Source organism: Silene latifolia, chromosome 6, assembly GCF_048544455.1.
Source record: "Silene latifolia isolate original U9 population chromosome 6, ASM4854445v1, whole genome shotgun sequence".
In the NCBI taxonomy this organism is placed as follows: Eukaryota; Viridiplantae; Streptophyta; class Magnoliopsida; order Caryophyllales; family Caryophyllaceae; genus Silene; species Silene latifolia.
In genome coordinates, this window is record NC_133531.1 from 32,238,638 (window position 1) to 32,261,588 (window position 22,951).

The 22,951-nt window shown below is 36.7% G+C and overlaps 2 protein-coding genes across 2 annotated transcripts; one reads left to right on the plus strand and one right to left on the minus strand.

The window, feature by feature from the left end:
* Positions 1-642: 642 nt before the first annotated feature.
* Positions 643-8,942, minus strand: LOC141586667 (switch 2-like). The gene is made up of 8 exons (XM_074407964.1): positions 8,423-8,942; positions 8,241-8,347; positions 6,690-7,608; positions 4,106-4,353; positions 3,133-3,259; positions 2,774-3,049; positions 1,698-1,965; positions 643-1,354 (listed from the first exon to the last, which is right to left on the minus strand). Exons 1-8 carry the CDS (start codon positions 8,786-8,788, stop codon positions 1,029-1,031), a joined length of 2,637 nt encoding a protein of 878 aa, XP_074264065.1. The 5' UTR covers positions 8,789-8,942; the 3' UTR covers positions 643-1,028.
* An 8,138-nt stretch (positions 8,943-17,080) lies between these two features.
* LOC141586668 (NAC domain-containing protein 101-like) lies at positions 17,081-22,501 on the plus strand. Its single transcript, XM_074407965.1, has 4 exons — positions 17,081-17,744; positions 19,750-19,980; positions 21,439-21,853; positions 21,929-22,501. Exons 1-3 carry the CDS (start codon positions 17,256-17,258, stop codon positions 21,550-21,552), a joined length of 834 nt encoding a protein of 277 aa, XP_074264066.1. The 5' UTR covers positions 17,081-17,255; the 3' UTR covers positions 21,553-21,853; positions 21,929-22,501.
* The last annotated feature ends 450 nt before the right edge of the window (positions 22,502-22,951 follow it).

Genomic DNA, 22,951 nt, shown 5'->3' on the forward strand with positions numbered 1-22,951 from the left:
TTATAAACTCCCCCGAATTTTATTATCTGGGTAGGGGTAAATCTAATAGGTTCCACTCCACTAAACTCTTTCTCATTGTACTATGTTTACTTTCCCGACCAATAAAAAAGAACACCTACTAGGTTATGAAGAATAATGCAAATCTTCACATGACCTCTTTTGCTTGTCACGATTGTGTGGAGTTGTAGACAATCTACGCCACCTAGTCAACAAACCACAACAAAGAAATTCTAATACAACATCTACTTTTGATTGTCACGATTGTGTGGAGTTGTAGACAATCTACGCCACATTTTGAAGTCGAATTCCTGCGCAACTGTGCAATATGATGCGAGTGACCTACAAAGTATTGGTAATCTGATAAAGAACTTGACTCGAAATGACGAGACCGGAGAAAAAGAGTGAGTCTACCTTCAGACGGGTCATTTTAGTCTAAAATAATAAGACGAGGTTTTGTGACCATTTAATAGTCAAATGTGATCACTTCTAGAGAACAAGTTACCATAAGCTGTAACACTGCCGGACCATTGTGATTACATTTTACATAAAATGGCAACAAACTCCCGTCTTATTATTTCAGACCAAAATGGTCCGTATGAAACAAGAAAGAATTTGTGGGAGAAAAAATTCTGTTTGAGGGAATGCGGCAAATAGAGTTAAGTAGATCACAAAACAGAACAAAGAGTACATAGAGTACAACAGACCTGCCAAGCAGACTAAATATCAACACAAACAAATATTGCTGCTACCCTAACAACACGGATTTAACATTCATTGTTATTTGATTAAAAAATATATTTACAAAGCTCTACTTATTCATTTATATTAGTGTGGTTCGATGAACATCTCTGCTGAATTAGTTTGTTAAAAAGAAAGCTAAAACAGAGACATTTTCTGCACAAGTTTTGGTTCTCACTTTGTATGTACATGAGTGACATCGACTCATGAAGAACTAAGGCAAGCGTGGTAAACCGTCTTTATTGAGGTCTATCCCTTTCGACCAGAAATCCGCCATACATATCCCATGTCTAAGCTCGTGATGTCGTCTCTTTTCTCCTCTTTTTATAATCGCGGAGCGTCTTCTCTCGATCTCTAGGAGATGCAGATATAACCCACTTACTGAACTCGAGTTCTGTCATGCCCATCCACCGGGCAACTAGACTAAACTGCCTCTTTTTATTCTCTCTAGACATAGGCTTTGTTTCTGCCACATCATTCAACAGCTTGGCTTCAGTAAGTGGATAGTTATGCAGCTCCTTCGTATCACCATTTGAGGCTGCTTTTTCAGCCATGATAACAGTTTTCTCGGGACCAAAGTTGACAATGTCTTCAAACCGATGTGAATATAGAATACCTGCATAAGATCAACTTTTTAGACTGTTGGCTGATGATAGAAAGTTCGTATACTTTTAAATGACGTTTTGACATATCAAGCAAGGTGGAATAAAGATCAGTTTGAGAAAGCAACTACCAACCATGTTGGACTATACACGTGTTTCCATTGAAAGTGTATGATGACTGTATTTTTCAAATGCCGTAAAACCTTTCATTGTTTCATATGCATGATGACTGTATTTTTCATAGGCATGAAGTTATCTTTTCTTTTTTGATAAAAAGGTTGGTAACTTGGTATGCCTAATATCTCATGTTGGAAAAACAAATGGGAGGGTTTGGAGATAGAGGATACAGATACAAACCTAGTTCTTTAAGTAGTGGCTTATTAACAGCAGTACTCAGTGAACTGGATGGCTCTGTAACATTAGACTCCGAAAAAGACGACTTGGTTGCCTCCTTTGATTGAACAAGATGCACCCCTATATTATTTACATTCTGCTTTTCACCTCCCACGGGTTCAGGTGCATGTTTGTCGTGCAATCCAATGATGTCACTGGTGAATAGCTTGTCTGACAGATCACGAAACAAATTACATATTCCAAAGAGCTCGCCCTGAAACTGTTTGTGGTCCTGTAACAATAATTAGGGGTGTTAATTCGCGGTTCGGTTCACCGAACCTATAATTTAATTCGGTTCGCACACGGTTCGGTTCGGCAAAACTCCGAACCTAAACCGCACCGTTAGAAACGGTTATAAACGGTTCGGTTAACCACTTTAAATGGTTATTAGCGGTTCGGTTACCGGTTAACCGACAATCGTTCTATATTATTTTTTTTTTCATTTTTCGTTAATTTTTTATAATAGTTTAATTAAATTTTCGTTATATATTATACCCAACAATAAAGTTAATAAGCTAAACTTTAGCATTAATCAATTTAAGAAATTTTAAATTTGGATACACTAAAAAAATTAAACGAACGAACAATTTTTTATATAATATTTTAATTTTTTGCTTACTTTTTTGTGAACGGTTCGGTTCGCGGTTAACCGGTTATCTAAAATTGCGAACCTTAACCGAACCTTGTCCATAATAAAGTTAACGTTCGGTTCAAATAACCGCTTTGTCGAAACGGTTCGGTTAATCGAACCTTAAAAATGGACGGTTTTTCGGTTTTACTGTTCGGTTATTGCGGTTCGGTTTATTCTGAACACCCTAACAATAATAGCAGTAATAAGGAAAAACACAACTAAAAAAAAGGAAGAACAAGATAAAAATGATTTTGGCTGACCACTGTAAATTATTGTTTAAAACCCGTCAAGGTGAGGTAAAGCAAAGAGGAAAGGGAAAACACAATAAATTTCTATTCAAAGCTGATCCTGAAGAGCAAATATAAGAGAACTTTCAGTGTGCGAAAAAGACAAAAGAGATTTTACACACCTGGACACCTTCAAAATATCGCTTTTCCAATTTTCCAGAAACTGCGATGTTTGATAACTGCTGTTTGTAAACTTGGCGGGTATATACAAGCTCCTCAAGAGACCCAGCTGCAATAAGGCGAAAAACAACAACGTGCCTTTTCTGGCCCAAACGAAATGACCTATCTTGGGCCTGCAAATCATGTGAAGGATTCCAGCTTGGATCAAATATCACAACCCGATTGGCACTAACTAGATTTAGTCCAAGGCCCCCAGCTCGAGTAGAAATTAGGAACACCTACACAGTAAATTAGTAGGGTAAATTCTTCAAAATGGTGAATCTGCTCCTTCAGGTCAGTAATTTCAATACATATAAATTACCTGCATGCTTGGGCTTGAGTTGAAATCATTAACAAGAGATTGGCGCACTCCAGTGGGTGTCGACCCATCAAGTCTTGTATAGAAATATCCCTTCCGCATCATAAACTTCTCCAGGATGTCTAACATCCTGACAAAATGAATCAGCATAAGAAACATGGTATCACATCATCAAATGCTGCATTTTAGCACGATTCCACATCAAGATACCCCAATGAGCTTCATTACTGCCGATAAAAAAATGCTGGGAAGAAAAGCACATGAGCTTGAGGTGCTATTTAAGTTCTCTTTTTGTTTTTGCTTTATGACATGACTTCAGATCAAGCCATCCATCTTCCCCCTCATTGTTGTCCTCTAAATCATTCCAGGTCTAGTTTGACTTGGGATCCCTACAACAATCTGGATGTTGGGAGAAGAGTGAAGACTACTTCTTTAAGTTGTTTATTTTATTTTCTTTAATTCTTCTATGGGGTTTTAAAGTGAAATTCTTTTCTTACGAGAGTTTCCGTTTGGTGCCCTTTCATTTATGTTTGCTTCCTTGTAATTTGAAAATCGTTGATTTTCTTTTACTGTTTTCATCCGCAAGGATGGTATAGGTTGATTTTCGATCAACCTAGTTTCTTTAACTTATCAGGAAAAAAAAAATGCCCCCAAAAGCTATTACCGGTACATATTCAATCTTTTCACATATTTTCAAAACTATTTCATGTCTGCTAATAATCTTCCTTTTCAGCCAAGCAAGCGGGAGAAAACAAAAGCTAGGCTTTAAACATCCTGAACGTATTGATATATAGATTTACCTAATAAATCTCAATGTAGTGACTGGTGTAATGATCTTTTTAGAAAGGAAAAAAAAGAGCATGCAGGTTGTAAAGTAAAATATGTCAAATTGTTTTGCGAAAACGAAAGTTTTAAACCAAAGACGTAGCAAAATAACAACCCTGATCTCCATGAAAATACAAGTTATGGAGCTCACCTTACAGAGTGACTGAAGAGGAGAACTTTATCACCATGTGAAATCCAAGATGTCATTAATCTCTCTAGAGCTTTCATTTTTCCACAATGCTTCACGTCACTGAGACCCATAAAGCTTTCATTTTGAGTCTTCCCTCCCACCAAATCAATATCAGGACCAAAAACATTCTCAGCCAACTCAGCATCTTTCTTTTGCTTATCTTCATCATCTTTTGGGTTTGGCTTGATAAGCTCCACATGATTGCTAATCTGTCATATAATGCAAAGAATTATTACTATACCCTTGATCACCTTTGGGATCACACAAGGACAACAATCATTCAATTCTCAAAAATAGCATTAAGAATGACTGGTAATACTAAAACTTCAGCATGACAAAATTGACAATACCTACAGTTTAAAAACAGCTCATAATGCACTGCAGACACTGAGGCAAACTCCACTCAATAGCACAGAAATACTTAGATAAAGCAAAATGGCTCCATAGTTTTTGGTCATAGCACCCAATTTGAAACACAAATATCTCACCAAACGAAAAAAAAAGCTATCTCTCAACATCCCCGCGTTGTTTTGACGAACTTCTTAGAAACTAAATTGAAAACATATACAATAACGACTGGAGAATCCCTGTGTTACCCCGACTCTTCGACATGGTGTTGACACGCAGAGTTTCGGATACGGCTTTGTGCGATTTTTTCAATCTTTGGTCTAAAGTGAAGTGTCGAAACTTCGTGTCGGACGCGCGTCACGACAGCTAAATGAAGTGTCAGAGGAACATAGGAGAATCCTACTCCTGAATCTCAACTAATTTCATTCTCCTTTTTCCCTATTAATTGATAAAATATGTTTGAGCCAAACCCACACTGAAACAAAGGATTGTGAATTAATCCTATCAATTTTCTTTAAAATACTTTGATAATGCAGAGCCAAATAATATCAAGTGACTATCGCTTTAACAAACACACTTCCCTAAAATATTGTTGAAACTATTCCACTGTCGACCATTATTTTACAACTTATTTCTGTATCAAATAAGCCATCCTCTCCCTCCTAAGAAATAGAAATCAATCCACAAAAGGGAATATCTTGCAAAGCTTCGCCATCAAACCCCCAGACTATTATCAGAACCAACCTTCATTTTTTATTCCGAAATCATTTTTAAGGAAATATAGTAGTACATTAATACTGAAAAGACGCACTCTAGTGGAAATCAGTTATGAACAAAATGGATTGTCTGTCTTTATTCAGTGTTATGGGATGTTTATTTTTGTGATTCTAGTCCAGCAATAATGGAGAACCTTCAACCCCAAACCCCAAAGAAAAGATAATCAAGCATACTTTGACAGAAACTTCTTTTCTCATAAATCTCAAACCGGTACCCCCAAATGCATCAGGAATTTCAAAGAAATTAATTCTAAAAATATGTAGACGGAGCTCATCTTATCTTCAACAAACGCAGCTCATGCATCTGCCTAATCACGTTTCTCAATTAATCCTTGGATCGTCACACTGACACATCCACAAATAGCATACACATGACATATCTACCACATACTTCTTTGAATTAGAAATTTCACAGCCCAACAAACAATGCCATATAACTAATTGTCGTTAGGAAGAACCGATGCTTCAATCTATGTTGAATCCAAATGGCCCTCTTCCACTTCAACCAACCTCCTTTAATTTGATGAGTCACATATATATCCAATTTCTATCTCAAATAATAGGTCTAAGTGCTGTAGAAAAATGAAAACCTTGAACAATCTTCCTATGCTAAATTTATCTAAGTTATATTTCCCTTCCTCTTTTTCCATATTTCCAATGGAGCCAGAGACTCATTACTCTTTGGTTATGGATTATAATGGAATAAATCAAAATGGCTTACTAAAGTGGATGCGCTTCTTTCTTTTGTGAAGTAGCGGTCCTTCAATGCAGTTCTCGACGCAATTTTCTTTTTGGGTCATTCGGAAACAGCCTCTTTGTGTTGCTAACACAAGGGTAAGGCTGCGTACATCCGACCCCCCCTTACCTCTCAATTTGCGGGAACCATTGAGGCACTGGGGTAATGTTGTTGTTGTATATTTCCCTTCCTCTCTTCCTTCATTTACGTTACATATACACTCCAAATATTTGGGTTTACTTGGTAAAAACAAAATATTCAATTCAAGATGGAAGCAAAAGAAATAATCAATGGAAAAGAGAGGCAAATTATAGTTTTCTTCTTTAAATTGTCCCCACTATTTGATAATGATCGCATTGTTTTACAGTTACTGAAACTTTCATGTTTAACTACACATTGCTTGGTTATCGGCTAGAAAATTATCATTTTTAGATTCTACAACATCACTCCTCGGGTAAGGAGCATCTGGAGGAACAGGCTATCAGGTACCATCCAACTGCTATAATGAGCCTGCTCAACCGGAAGGAGAAAAAAAGAGAATAAAGATTACGTGTAGAATGTTTGGGACTACACAAGACTCTGTTGTGTTACTCGTAACAGTAGATCATCTGATCCGGATGGTCAAGGGGAGAGAGAACAACAGTGCATTAAAACATCCCATGCAGATAAAAATTCAGAAACAAACCTGCTGAAGCTTAAGAATACATGGAAAAATAAGGCAACCAGGGCACCAATCGCAACCCTCTGGATTATCTCTGTGCAAATATCTCCATATGACACCGTCTGGAACTGTTCTATTATGACATTCCCCTTGGCTAAGTGGACTACCGCATGAGCATGGAAGATCTTTATTTATGAGGCACCGAATTTCTGGTTGCTGCAACATTCTCTGATAGGCCCGTTTCTGCGGTTCACTCATTTCACAAAAGACAATGTTATCTTCCTTTCCCAACATAAGATTTCCAACAGTCTCCTCCTTTGTCCTCCTCAACAAATATTTGCTGAGAAGTGTTGTGAGGTGCTTTTTGCGCTCTTCAGCAACTTGGATGAACGGTTCAGGAGCACTAGACCTTTGGCCAAGCTTAAGAGGTTCGTCATAGAAGTCACGAAAATGTTCTCGTGATCCCAAAGATCCTGGCGCAACCCAATCAAACAAATTAAAGAGCTCCATTATTTTATTCTGCATTACAGTCCCCGTTAGACCATATCTTCTTTTAGTTTTAAAACCAAGGCATGCAATGTATAACTTTGACCTCTCATTCTTCAGCCGATGTGCTTCATCAACAATGACAATATCCCACATAACCTCTGAAACTGTAGTCCCATATATTCTAAATGTATCAAAACTTGTTATCATTACCTCTAGTTCCTGCCCCTCTACCTTATTAAGAATCAAGTCACGATTTGGTCCATGGTATATAGAAACACGAAAAGTAGACCAGTTAGAGAATTCATTCTCCCAGTTCTGCAGAACTGATGCGGGGCCTATAATGAGAACAGGACCCTGCTGATTTCTCTTCACAGTAGCAGGGTTAGCAGATTCTGTATCCTTTGCAAAAACAGCAGCTAAGAAGGCTATAGTTTGTATTGTCTTCCCTAATCCCCTACATAAACGCATAACTGAATCAAGAAAGAAACAAGTATTTCTAAAGTCTATATCACTTCTTGATGCCAGGGAAGAGTAATCTCAGAAGAAATGCAATTTTTGCAGGATTCAGCCATGTAGGTCATAGTACAAACTTACCGGCCAATAATCCAGAATTAAAAATAATTTTGCGACATGGAAGCATTGCTATAATGCTCATATTAGTTACTTATCGAAAATCAGAAAACATGTGCCAAGTAATCCATTGCAGGGAGGACCTTGCATTATTCCCAATTAATTAGGACTAAAGAGGAAAAAAACGTTGCAAGTATACAGCAAATAATATAACTTCAAAAATGGTGAACCTAGAGTCATCTCTACTCCATGATTAGTCTTGTATTGTCAATGTTAGCTTGGCTACTAAGTTAGAGATGAATCCATGAAGAACAAGACCCTCATTATGTTCCTCCTAAACAAGCTCAGCAGAAACTATACTTTTCATAATACTAAACTTGTTAAGAAACTTGAACAATTGAAGTCAATTTATTGCTCCTTGAAATAGAAAAAGGCAGAAGTCTGATTAATTTCAGTGAAAACAAAGAAGAATTTCATAATCAACAAGAGGTTGGCGTTGATTATTGGTGTACTCACATGTCGTCTCCAAGAATGCCTCCATGATTATTCTTGTACAATTGGTATAGAAATTTAACTCCTTCCCGTTGGTGCTGGAGAAGCCTACAATTAATAGAAGCAGGGACCTGTACAACATTGCAAGATAAGTAACCATAAAATGAGCCGATTACGAATTAGGTTAATAATGAAAAAATGAAAACCTGGACAAGCGGAAGGACACCGGGAGAGGACAAGAGAAGGGGCTGAAAAGGGCCAGTTTCGCCGAAACTAAAAACATCCAAATTGGGTCTACCAAACCCTCTATAGTCTTCATTATCTTCCTTTACCTTTTCCTTTTCCTTTTCCTTTTCCTTGGTGATGGGTGGTTGTTTATCGGAAAGTTTGGTCTGTTGAGAAAGAGAGTGATCGAGACGTAGGAGTTGCTGAGAAATGGAAGTTTTGGGGGGAATTCTTCTGGGGTGAATTGGATTAGGGTTGAACTGGGAAATTGTAGAAGAAGAAGAAGAAGAGGTGGTAGAAGTGGTGGTGCATGGCTTAAGGGTGTCTTTGAAAGCCTTGAACGACATCGACACTGCAGAACAAGACAACAAAAGAGTTTTCAGTTTTCACCGTCTTCGCCCAACTCATTCTAACAAATCCGTCTCTTCCCTTTCATTCCCACATCCTCTCGGTAGCCAACCAATACCCACAAGTCGCCACACCCAAACACTATCTTTATTTGCTTTCAAATTTGAAAAATAAGGATTTTATATAGAGTTATCCATGCGCAAAAGTGGTAATTAAGCCCCTTAACTTTGTTCAATTGTGAAATTAGGCCCCATAAGTTTTATTTGGAGCAATCAAACCCCTTAAGTTTCACCAAAAGTGAAATTGAACCCCATTTTTATAATTTTCACAAGAATTTTAATTAAAAACATTTTATATTAGTATTAAACAATTTACTATATAATTAAAAGTTACTAATTGCAACTTTACGAATTTCTACATAATTTATTAATCATTGAAGAGCACTTTTACATACATATTTAGTAGATTGTTTATAATTTATATAATATTCATACATATATAATAAAATGTCTATATATACCCAAGATGTGTGAGTCTAGTGGAATTCCAGGGTAACCTCAAAGCCTCCTAAGGAGGAATTGCGAGGTCCTGGGTTCGATTCCCTAGATGAACACTTTCCTGGGGACCTGACGCCCGGAGAGGGAATAATCCCCGCGGGAAAGAACTCACATGGTACAGGCGCCTAGCAGGGTGGGTTCCTGTATCCGGGGAGGATCCAACCTCCTCGTCATCAAAAAAAAAAAATGTTTATATACTATAAAATTCAAAATAAAACAATTCTCAATATTTAATATAAGTATAAAAGTTCTAAAATTATAAAAGAAATATTTTATATTTGATAAATTGTATCAAAAGTGATTTTAATATAAGAATTTGGTGAAAATTACAAAAATGGGGTTGAATGTCACTTTTGGTGAAACTTAAGGGGCTTGATTGCTCCAAATAAAACTTATGGGACCTAATTTCACAATTCAACAAAGTTAAGGGGCCTAATTACCACTTTCGCGGTTATCCATGTAATTAAAGAAAATTATACAAATTAATTATACTAAATAATTTTAAATCACTAGCACTCTTTGATGGATCTGAACAAGAGACTTAATGTAAATATATTATAGTTTTGGTTGATGGTATAAATTTAGAGAACACCGAAATATGATGATTTTCCTTAAAATAAACATGCTCACTTATGGCATTAATTAGTATAAAGATGTTAATTATTTAAACATAAACAAATACTTCGTATAATATAAGTATATTATATTTTGGAAAATATTAAAGAGTAAAATTTACAAACAAAATAAAATATTCCATAATTATTTCGACTTAATTAATTTAATGCATATGTAGTGAGAGTAATAAAAGTAACCTTGGATATAGTAATCACTCATTGGATACTTAAGAGTAAAAGTAATAATTCTGCTAATAGTGAAAAGAATTGTAGTAACATTGGATATTTGTAATCTATATCTATCTATCTATCTATCTATCTATCTATCTATATTAATAAAGCAAGCTTTTTTCGAGCGATTACAGAGAGTCCAACTCTTTTGAAACACTTTCGACTTTTCGAGCCAAAAACTATATCTTTTACGAATCACTCCATGATAAGATAAAGAAAATAGCATAATGTGTTTAACTATGATACAAAAAGAAGATAAGTAATTTACTCCTATAATAAAATAGGATAACGTGTTTAACTATGATACAAAAAGAAGATAAGTAATTTACTCCTATAATAAGATAAAATTTAATTTTGTGTTTGTATACAACTATGATATGGGCATGGGCAATTACACGTTGGAAATTTTTTTATATAAAACTTGACTTCTTCTATTCTCTCTATATGCATATTCAAGTCGTTTTTGTTTTTGTTTTATATTATTTGTTGGTAGTCTATTATTTTATTTATTATTAAATTGTCGAAATGCTAATTTAGCAATTTCATACGGAGTAATGATTAGTCTGTCTATAATATGTGTGTTTGTTGTGCTTTTTCTTCTTATTTTTTTAGTTCTCTAATTTTGTACCACTTTTTTTTTTTGATTAGGTAAGAAAACTAGGTTGATCATCTAGAGTAGGACCAACTTATTTCATCCTTTCGAATGAGAGAGGTAAGTTGAAGCCATCGGCTATCAAACCACCTCGAAAGAGTTGGACATGAATGTCCAATAGTAGCCATGAAGTCAGCAACTTTGTTGGCTTCACGAAAGCAATGTTTAATTATCACTTCATCGAAAAAATGAAGGTCTAATTTTACATCCTTGATAATACTAGAAAATTCCCAAGGAATTTGCCAAGTACCTCGAATTGAGTTAATAACACATAAATTATCACCCTCCACAATTAACTTTGAGATTCCTAAGTATTTAGCTGCTAAAATACCTACTTTTAAAGCCAGAGCTTCCGCAACAAGGATACTATTGGATCCGCACTTTTTTGCTCCCAACAAAACGACTTTGCCATTGTGATCTCTTATAGAATATCCTGAAGCAGCTTTATTACCTTCTATTCTTGATCCGTCAAAATTTAGCTTTATGAAACCGTTTCTAGGTTTTTACCACCAAATTTCTTCCTTACTAGAGTTGTTTCTAGCTGACTCTTCTATCTCGGGATTGTTGAGGTCCTTAAATCTAGTCACATTCCAGGACTTAGTGCTGTTATTACATAAAGTAATAAGTTTGCTGATACTTAAATTAACATTATTAAATATAATATTATTTCTATGAAACCATGCATTCCACCAAATAAAAATAATCTTAATGAAATAATCTTTTGGAATTAAATCCTTGAGATAATTATGTTTTGTTAGAAAACTTTGACTTGTAATAGTATCATAATTTGACAAAAACTCGTTGAAACTAATAATGTTCAGGTCTTGGATGACAGATCCAATCAAGGGACATTCGTAAAAGAAATGATCTTTGTAAAGGGTTATGGTGCTATATAATAAATACATTTAACTGGATTTTGGTGAGATAAAACTTTTGGGAAAGAGGTTTAACATACGCTATTGTAGTTTTGTTGTCTACTCCATCACATTTTAACATTTAGAGTCGACAAAGTTAATGGATTTGTTTTTTTTTTTTAAAAGCAAAATAATACCTTGGTTAACTTTAAAGACTAAATTTTCTCATTACTTCTACTCAAATATTTATATTTTCTGCTTTCCCGCTTTAGCTGCAGTGAAAGGAATTGAGTATCAGGTGTTTAGAGGAATGGCACAACGGCGGTGGGGATGAAACGAATTTTTGTTATCACAAGGTTACTATGATCCTTCATTTCCTCGTTTTCCCATTCAGTCTGGTCATTATAATTAATTAATTCACAAAGGGTAGTTAATACGAAATTAGGTAAAACTCTGAAAGTCAATAACAAACTTTAGATATAGTTTTTTTTTCCTGGAGAGTTGTTTAAATATGTTGTAGGATTGTTGCTAGGTTCTAATCTGGAAACTAGACCATGCAATGTCACAAATAGGATGTTCATTTGTAAAGACAAATTTGACTTTTGGTGGATGTTCACTTTGAGGGTCTCCTGTGGATGCAAATAGAAGATTGTGAATGGTTTTAGATGGTTTAGTATACTTAGAAGATGGGCTCTTGGATTCGCTCGCCCTCACGAAATCTCAAATCATTTCGAGTGGATTATTTGATGCTTCCTTAGAAACTAGGAGTATAAAGTTTATCATATACCTTATTAAGAATATATTGCGTAAGGATACTTTAAAGAGCTGAGAGTGCCTTTCTATTCTAAGTTATTGTTAAATGGAAGTACTAAAATGTTGTTTTATGCCATTAACTTATCAATGATCCATTTGGAGTTGAAGTAAACACGGAGACTATCTCTTAGAATACCGACTGTTGTTATAATTATCTATTCCCTCAGTCAGCGTATTTCATCCTCGACCATTCATTTCTCCTCCTTCCTCATGTGGTGAATGCCTACTTTCTCTTACCTTAATTCCTTTCACTTCCTCCATCCTCTCAATTTTTGACGGGTTATTCATCCTTTTTCTCCCCATTTTTGATGGGTTGTTCATAGGTGAGGTGTCCTGCTAGTTCTTATGTCGATCGATGCTTTCTTCATTTAATAAATTTTATTTGGTTGGTTGATAATGTTTTTTAGAAAAAATTTAGCTTTTGTTGGATTTGTACATGTGGTAGTGTTATGAATGAAGGAAAAACGACCTTGTAAACCCGACCATATTTATTGATGTGGCTTTTTTGAATGGTGATTTAGGTATTTGTAATTATACCTTGTAAAGCCGACCTCTAACCTACAGAATACATCTCAACCATAACCCGAAACCTGATATAAATCATCCCACCTGGAAAATGTCACGCCATTACATGCTCATATCTGGTGACGTTGCGTTTGGGTTGCGGATGGGGTTAGGGTTGGTTTGGGGTTGGAGAATATGCCACACCACTACATACTGATATCTGATGACATTGGGTTGGGGTTTGGGGTTGGGATTGGTTGATTATGTTGTCTGAAAAAAGATTTAGCTTTATGGATTTGTACATATAGAATAAAGAAAAAACGATCTTGTAAACCCGACCGGTTGAGATGGGGGGAAGGAGAAGCAGATAGGGATAGGATGGGACGGTGGGAGAGATGACGAGTTTTGAGATGGAATGGGGGAGGGATGGGGAGGAGGAAAGGAAATAAAGTTTGTGCTTGATTTTGCTTGGCCTCGTAAGGAGGAGGGTTGCTCTAATTGATAGAATGAGCTGTTTGTTTTGTTCAAAATGAGAGTACAGGGGAGGGGAATTTGGTTTTAGGGAGGGAGATTTATGGTGGTTGTAGAGCTTGGACAACGGGATAGGGTGGGACGGTGGGAGAGATGGAGAGTTTTGAGATGGAATGAGGGAGAGCTGGAAAGGAAAGAAAGTTTGTGCTTGATTTTGCTTGGACTGGGAAGGAGGAGGATTGCTCTAATTGATAGAGTGAGGGTTAGAGTGACTTTCTATTTGTTTTTGTTCAAATTGAGAGTACAGGGGGAGGGGAATTTGGTTTTAGGGAGGGAGAGTTATGGTGGTTGTAGAGCTTTGACAACTGTTTTAACTTTTGAATATGCGACCTAGGTGGTTAAATGGTAGATAAGAAACAACTAGAGTTAAGCGGCGAAAGAGAGCGTTGGTGTTAATTGTGTTTTCTCTTGTTAAAAACGCTTGTATGTGATTTATCTCATGTGATTCGCCACCTTGTAAGATGGAGATGGAATGACTTTAAAAAGTGTTTCAAGCCTATTACTAAGATAAAAAAAACTTGGAAGTTTACATATTTTAATCTATCATTTTGTGAGTAAAATGTTACCTTTTTCTTTTACTGTACTCTCATGAAACTCTTCTTAAAACTTTTCTGATTATTGTCGTGCTCTACTAAAATTTCATTAGGAAAGACCAAGATGTAACTAAAAGTGGAGATGAGCTAGATGTCGCACTAAAGAAGATTTTTTAGCTGTCAAACCAGGTAAGTTTAATGTATGATCGTTGATAGAGAGTTTATAATCTTAGTGACAATATACACCTTTAGATTAGGTTTTATAGAAAGACAAATATACTTAGCAAATTTGTGAACTTTTTACGAAACAAAGTCAGGAGCTCAGGTAGTTCTTCCTCCTTTGCTAAGTTCAATCTGAAACTACAGTATAGATGCATTGAACTTTCTTATTAGTAAAGCTTTATTCTCTTTGTTTTTGTGTTTAGCTCATATCATTGGCCGGGTTAGAGAGGAAATAGAATTAAAAATATTGTTCACTAGCAATTTTCTTTAAATTTAATCCCTTTCATGTGAGCTCGATTGGTTTAATGTCATGCTACTTGTTTCTGGGAAGCTTCATTGATTGGAAGTTAATACGTCATAGGTTCTCAGTGTCCATGTGCCCCAGTAATCATTTGAATTAGGGGAAACCTTTACAGCTAAGAAATACGAAAAAACAGTTAGTAGATAGAGTTCTTGTCGCAAACTTGCAGGTTATGGAGTTCGATATTCAGCCACTTGACTATTTGATTTCAATCCACCATAAACTGCGAATATGCGCGCCAGATGTTGATTGTTGCTATTTATTCATGTACAGGATGGCAGCTTCGATGCAAGATATCGTGTTACTCAAACGATTGAATAATCACTCTCAATCTTATAGAGAATGTCGCTTGTGAGATTGTAGTTATTATTTTATTACATTACATTTTTTTTGGTTGGCTCTTTGTAGCTGCGCAAGTTTATAACATTTCACTTTTGCGTGAATGTGTCAGCGGTCGGTAAAACCTTGTAGATTCTACGTTCTGGCCAGAGAAATTGAATTTTGTTAGGCATTTTGATGCTTTAGTACTCCGGATATTAGTACTCCGTATTATTTTGTAAGGTATTTCAAATAAGTTTTTGGGACTGTTTTGGGCTGATTACGGACCACCAAACCGTTTTATTCCAGCGACGACCCGACCTGGCTTGGGCTCGGGTTTGGGGTTGGGTTTGAGCCCAGGTAGAGCACCTGGGGTGCGGCCTTGGCCCACTTTTAACTTTTTGGTCCTGTGTGTATATAAACTGTCCAAGTTCGTTCTGTTTTGTGTGTAATAGTCGGTCAACCTAACTGTTAATGGGAGAGAGTCTTGCCCCCGCTATTTCGGTTTGAAGGTTGTGTTTTAGGAGCACTAGAACACACATCATCTACACACTCTTCTCCTTTCTTCTTCCTCTTTATAACAACATGACTTCTGGGTAAAGTTTTGATTCCGTTCCAGAAGCTCTTGGTCTCGAGTGGGCGAGTCTAAGCGTTATAGTGTTAATCCTTGGAAAACTACCGGCAACTGCTGATCGTTAGTGGGAGAGAGTTTTGCTCCCACTATTTCAGTTTGAAGGTTGTGTTTTAGGAGCACGTTTTGGCTCCTATAATAACACAAAAAGTACTTCATCAAAAAGCATGTTAGCCAACTCTGAAGCAGAAATTAAAGAGAGAACTAGCCGACACCGACAATTAAGTGACGTAAGTAAAGAACTATGTGACATTTGATTATTTAAAAATTGCTTGTTATTATAAGCCAAAAAATCAAATCATCTGTTAATAATATTACCCGCCCAAACTTATGGTCAGGCCAAGACAGGGTCAGGCATGTCGTAACTCGGTCCGTCTGGCCCTATAAAATCGATTCGGGTTTCACCAACCAACATCCGACGTATGATGATGTCTAAGCCCAAACAATTGAATATATGAAGTCCTTTTTTCCATTAAAGTGTAAATTGAAGTTAAGGAAACCGGTCGCATGCTTCCCTACCTCAAACGAGACTTTCTAACAACTAAAAGCTCGTTTTCTTTGATCAAGTTTCATTGTCTACTTCATCTCTTTTGCCCCTAATCATTTTTGTTCTGGTAATGTTGTTTTGGGAATACTATCATCAAACTTTATGTTTAGTAGGGCAATGTGGATTTAGAGGGTTAGCATGAGCGCAAACACCCTCTCTAAAAATGAAAATTTTCAAATCTCTAGTTACAACTTTTGATATTTTCCTAACTTACCTTATTACAATTCTGTATACCTTTTACAATTGGTCTCCCTTGTGACGGGTTACTATTTGTGGCGGATATTTTGTGAGAGAAAATGGTAACAAAATGGGTTAGTGGAGAAAGGGGACCACATAAATAGTGTTGCAGAGAGAGAAAAAGTGGGTACTTTGTGAGGTAAAATGGTATCCGTCACTCAAGAGTGACGGATATGTGCCGTCACAAACAAGAATTTGTGTACCTTTTATTGGACCAAACATTAAGGAGTCGTTTGGTTACATACGGGAACTTACAATGCCTAGGAAGTGTCATATCACATGAATTTAGAATTCATGTGAATTAGAAAATGTTGTTTGGTTACATGTAGGCATTGTAATTCATGTAGCCATTCCCACTTAACTAGGGGGATCTAGGTAAGCAACTTCCTCCATTATGGAGGAATTGGAATTCATGGAAGTTCCAATTCATGTGAATTGGGGTAACCAAACAACCTACCCATTTTGCAATTCACATGAATTAAAGTTCCTGTGTAATTTAGTGGGCAACCAAACGACTCCTAATAAAAAAACTAATATTGAGTTCTCCCAAAAAAAAAAAAAAAATTCAAACATCGCTTTTTAAAGACCCACCATCAGGGAAAAAAAATTTGATTTTTGATTTTCTTGATTTGGGTTATAAACTTTTTTTTTTTTTTTTTTTTTTTTTTTTTTTTTTTTAAACTAAACTAAAATAAAATAAAATAAAACGTTTACTAGTACACCACTACTACACCCACAAAGAAAGCTTCACCATCACGCTACATTTAGATCATCCCACCTATAAAACCTCCCTTTTACCCTCTTTCCCCTTTCCTTTGGCTGCTCACCCTTCACCATAAACCCATTAAACCCTCAATAAACCCTTCAAACAAAACCCCCCCAATTTTTTTCCACACAAATTCGCAATTCACAATCCGATGAATGGGAGACCCTAAAGCGACGTCGTCTTCACCACAGCCACCATCATCATCCTCAACATTACCCCCAGGTTGCCGATTTTACCCTTCAGAGGAGCAACTAATCTCCTACTACCTCCACCACAAGAACAACAACCCTCCTTGTACCAATGTACGTTACGACACTATACGCGATATCAATTTGTACGATTATAACCCCTTTGATATGCCGGAAATTACTTGTTTTCGGTTTGGGTATCGGGGGCAGAGGCGTCATTGGTACTGCTATACTGCTGCGGTTGGTGGTGAGGGGGATGAGCGGGAGAGGAGGCGGGCTGGGTTCGGGTTTTGGAAGCGGAAAGGGAGGGTTAGGGATGTGATGAGTTGTAATGGTGGCAAGGGTATTTTGGGAAGAAGGAAATGTTTTATTTTTTATATGGAGAAGTATAAGGGTAGGAAATTTGTTAGAACTGATTGGTTGATGTATGAGTATGCTCTTCTTGATAATCTTAAGGTACCAACCCAATTGCTTGTTTCAATCTTTTTAGGTTTTTTTAATTGTATTTTTCTATAATTGAATTCTTAATGTTAATTGTGTTCGCTGTTTTGTTGCTTAATTGTTGTTTAATTCCGGCTTTTGGAAGTGCCCTTTAAAGGATATATAAGCAGATTGTGATTTAGAAGTTGAAGTTGATTATATTATAGAACAATCTCTTTTGTAAGACGGTTTTACATTAATATTGTGCATAATGAATCCCAATTACATAGAACATGACCCATAGGAGTTATAAAGTAGTTATTAGAAGGATGTGTTTTACAATATAGGATTGTGATTTGATTATAGAAAATGGTTAGTTATTTTGGGACAACCCAAATTGGGAGTGGCATTGTATTGGATTTGTTTCCCATTAAGGGTATATTTGGAGAAAGCATTGTGCAAAACATTAATAGGATTTGTATTGAGGAATATTGATTTTGTGGTGGAATTTGGTTTTGTTTATCGAAAGATTGGCTTTATTATAAGAGGTATAAACCGTAAAGGTTGTCTCTTATACACCTTGAGTCTTGGTGTTCCATATGAGAGAGGTTAAAATGTTGTCTTCTTGGATGTGGGGAATGGGTCAGTTGGCTACGATATGGTGATATCAAAGTGTACTCAAACCATTCTTTTGGATTTAGGAGATGAAAATTATGGAGTAATTAAGTTGTTTATCGGTGTGTCTGGATTTCGTGTGCTTAATTTGATGAGTAGGGATTGGAACTATAGTACTAAAGGTGCTTGTTTGGCTTGCTGTGATATATGCTCAATACAGTCAGTTATCATAGTCAAAATGCTTATATACAGCCATACAGGTGATATGTGAGTGGGAGCATATCTTGCATTTATGGTTTTAGTGTACATAACCTTGTAATCTTGGGTATGAAAGTGCGATAAACAAAGGAAAATGTAGATGCTTAACAAAAGAAGAAGCATACGAATTAAATGGAAAGAGACTAAGTGTCAAGATCCCAAAATGAGATTAAGAACACCGGGATTGATATGAGTCATGTATGACCAGACCCTTGGTTGTGCTCGGACTAGGTTTGGGCCCCTAGACAACCTTGTCTCTGTCAAAGGCATGAACCTCAGCACGTAGTTAAGGTATCAACAATGGGGTTAAGATACTTTCTGACTCAAAGAAATCCCAAGTAAACGGGAGTCAAAAGTTGAAATTTTTGACTTCTTGGATCAATAATACATACTTATTCCTTATCCACAGTATATAGAAATACTAATATCCCTAGGTTAATGTGAACTTATCCTAATGACCTAATCTATAATTTAGTAAAATAACATCCCCAACCCCAAATTATCTGGAATGAATATGAATATATCTTGCATTGTCCTTGTAGTAGGATTTGCATTGCCTAGTCTGTATAAGAGCTTGTGGCACATAAAAAATCCCCAGACCACACTTTGCTTGATGCCTAAACTTTAGTTTAATCTAATGAGTTCAAATTGTTCATTTGTCGATCGTTTCATCCAGTAAGCACGCTTTTCCTGCTGATACAGAATAAGGGGAACCTGGCCTAACCATTTGTTGCCAGCATCACCAGTATTCAATCTCTCCCTAGAGTTTTTTACAGTCACCAAGGGGAGGCTACTGGTGGTGGTATTTCCACCAGCTCTCATCTTTTGCATAAACTTGATTTAGTTATTTTGATCAATAGTAAATAAGCTTTCTGACCAAGGCCTTGTTTGAATAGAGTGACTTGGAGGGAAATGGAGTAGAGGGAGCCATTTTCCCTCCTCCAAGGCAAAACAATATCCCTCCAACATAGGAGAGATTTGAGAAGATTGTGTCCAAACACACCTACTCCATTCTCCCTCCCTTTCCTTTCCCTGCCCCCTTTTTTCTTTCCCTCCAAAGTTGTATCCAAACACAGCCTAAGTTTACTTTCCCATTACTGCCACTTTCCACTTGCTTTTTACAGTTGTGCTGTTGAAATTTGAATGTTATATTGGACAATCATTGCAGGCTTCTTTTGTTGTCTGCCGAGTTTTTGTTAAATCACGGCATCGAAATAGCATTTCAGAACATGCTTTAAGCTCATGTGGTGAGGAGAGTGTTGCCACTGTACGTCATATAGGTATTCAGCATGATGGCAGTGCTCTCCATCTCGTGGATGAAGAAAAACATGACTATGCTAATGAGACGACTGTTGGTGGAGCAACAGGACTGATTGGGGAGATGCAGCCGAACAATTTGGTGATTTCCCTTGTCCTTATTGCAATTTCTTCTCCTTACTGCTTTTCATGGGTCATGTCTTTTTATTAAGGTAATTCGCAGGGCTGATTTTTGGATGATTGTCTTGTTCTTTTTGGCCTTTTAATATACACGTAACTAATAGGCTATCTGTATCTAGGTTCGTAAGCATGAACTAGAACTTAAAACGAAAGGCTCTTCATGAATGCTGGTCACAATTGAGGATTGTAATGCACTTTTTACCCTAGCCGTAGGATGCACATTTCTCAAGTTATAGGTACATCTTGTTCCACCACCATCCCAAGAAAAAGATCCCCATTGAGATAGACACTGACTTTGAATTTGCAACGGAGTTACAATAACCTGTGTTTTTTGTCTTAAGATTTAACTTGAGGCTGGCAGGGATGCTACTGAGAGCGTTTTGGGTTGTGTGATAGTGAGAATAAGTAAAAGCACTGTCTGCGATGGGAGAAGGTGGGCAACTTAAAGTGGCTGTGTGGATAGTTATGTTGTACATGATTATGTAATCTGGTAGGTGAATGCCAAATAGTGTTAATGCAGTCATCTTGGAGATATTGGAGCAGTGTGATCATAAAATAAAATTTGTTGATACCCTTTTGCTTTAAATTATAAATCATGTCACCAAGGTCACAAATTTGTTAGTTGTTCTGGATCCTTTTTCCTTATGGCATTTGCTAATAGAGTTAGGTAGCTCTCTTGTCTGAGATTTTTTTTTTACATTTACCTTTAAGCTCCCAATCCTACTCCTTCTTCCCTCTCAAATTTCATTTCAAGTCTGATGTCTCCATTGGTAAAGGTTCTCCCATTGTTGTATCGAACATTTGGGGTGATTGGAGACTTGGAGTTATGTGATGTGTCTTGAAGTTTCATGATATATTCTCAGTGTTTATAAGGTATTGGAAGTACTAGGAGTCTAGGAGTGAGACTTTTGGAGATCTAGTTAGGCGTAAATCGTGTAATTGTGGACCCTGTGGCTCTTGTGACTTATGGTGAAACTATGTTGTAAGGAATTATTTCCATAACGGAGTTATACAGTGGGTAGAATTAAGCACCTTGAGTTTCTTTGGTTCCCCAGGCCTCTCTTTCATTTGTGCATTACCTAGAGGATAAAGCCTTCTTTGGCGGAGTCGCTACTTCTAAACCTTGCCTGTTTCATATGCACACACATTGACAAACATGTGTCTCCAAGGTAATAAGTTAATTCCTGCTTGCATCATCGTCATTTTGGTGAAGGATTTTAAAGAACTTTTGACATTAGTATGGCAACAACATCTTCCTTGCATCCTCAATTGCTAATATAGAATACCAAAAACCATGTAAATTGAAACACCAAATTCAGGAAGGAGTCTACCTCTGCGACTGATATTTAATAAGCCTTGGTTGGTAAGAATCAGAATTTTATTATAAACATTTCATATTATTCTGTTATGTCAACAACAGGTAACCTCACTTGGGCTTGCTGGCAGCACTAATTTGTTGGTTGATTCAGTTACTGCTGAGCAATTAGTATCCATCCTAGAAGGAGACTTTCTAGAACTGGACGATCTTATTTGAAGATGTTGATAGCTAAACTATTCAAGATGAAACAAAATTAGCTTGTCCGCTTTGTAATATAGTGGAAATACCCCGAAAGTCTGAAACAAGTGGTTCTCACGTAAACATGCTGCAACGTCAACAACAAAAGCAGGTTTTTGCGTAGAACCTGCATTGGTGGACTTCTTCATGGCGTGGCTAAATGAAATGCTGTAAATAACCGTAGAGTTTGCCGGTATTGTGTGAAAGTGTATTTAAGAAACATGGAAGGTATCATCTAAATTAGAAGAGTGTGATGTCGGGATTCTCTTACTTGGTAAAGGTAATCTGTGTTTATGGTGAATAATCTTTCCCCTTCTTCCTTGCCTTGCAACTCATCTTTCTAATAAATGTGCAGATTTTCATCAGCAACTGCTCATTTACTCCCAAGCGTGTCATCGTAAGTGTAAGGGTGAAGTGTTTGGAGGCAAGACTGAATTGGAATGCTTTCTGGCTTCCCCAATTTTTATATGGCTTTTCTTACGGAGTATGTTATTCAACTGCTCGTCCTTTTAGCTATGTTTATTGATCTTGATGGTTCTGTTTCTCTCAGCTAGCTATTTATTTCCGTCTTGACAAATTCACATTAGGGGCACTTCTTGTTTGTCTTAGGTTTGGTTTTGGGATGGACCACCTTGTGTGCTCGTCCGTTTGTATTCCGAATGGTCCTTACGACTTGTGAGGTTGGCAGAACTTACTTGCTACGTACAGGAGAACTGATAGTTTCTAAAATTTAGAGGCTAAAGGATGTTATTATGATTCGGGACGCTGTCTCTTGAAATGTCCTATAACTCCAATTAGAGCCAATGCATCTATATATCGAGTCTCCAACCGTTTTCTCTCCTTGATGTGTTGACTTTTTTTTAACCACCCTTTCATCACAATGCTATAAATCTATAAATGACTTTCTAACTCGTTCTATAAAGTAAAATTTGGGATGTGAAAGTTGGTCAACCTTTATTGATTCTCCTTTAGAGTAATCGAGAGTTGTATATTGTTTGTGAAGTCTTATCATTATACGTTGTTTGAATGTCATACTTGGTTTTGCTGCGTTCATTGTAAGCTATTCAAGGATTGAAATGGGCAATGCCAAGCCTCCGAGGGTGGCATAACCCAGGAACGGCTAGAAGGCCCCATCAATGGCTTGTTCTCCGTTATGCTGTGAAATACTAGATTCCTCAATGTCTATTTCATATACTCTCTACATCCTAATTACTCCATATGTTTTACCTTTTTTATTTATTCTGTGAGGAGTATTATTTTAATCAAAGGGAAACGGATGACTGAGACGGAGGGAGGGAGGGAGTATTTCACGAGAGCTTGAGTTTGTGTTTCTGGCAAACATATATGGTATTAAAATGCAAGTTTGTCGTTCTGTAAT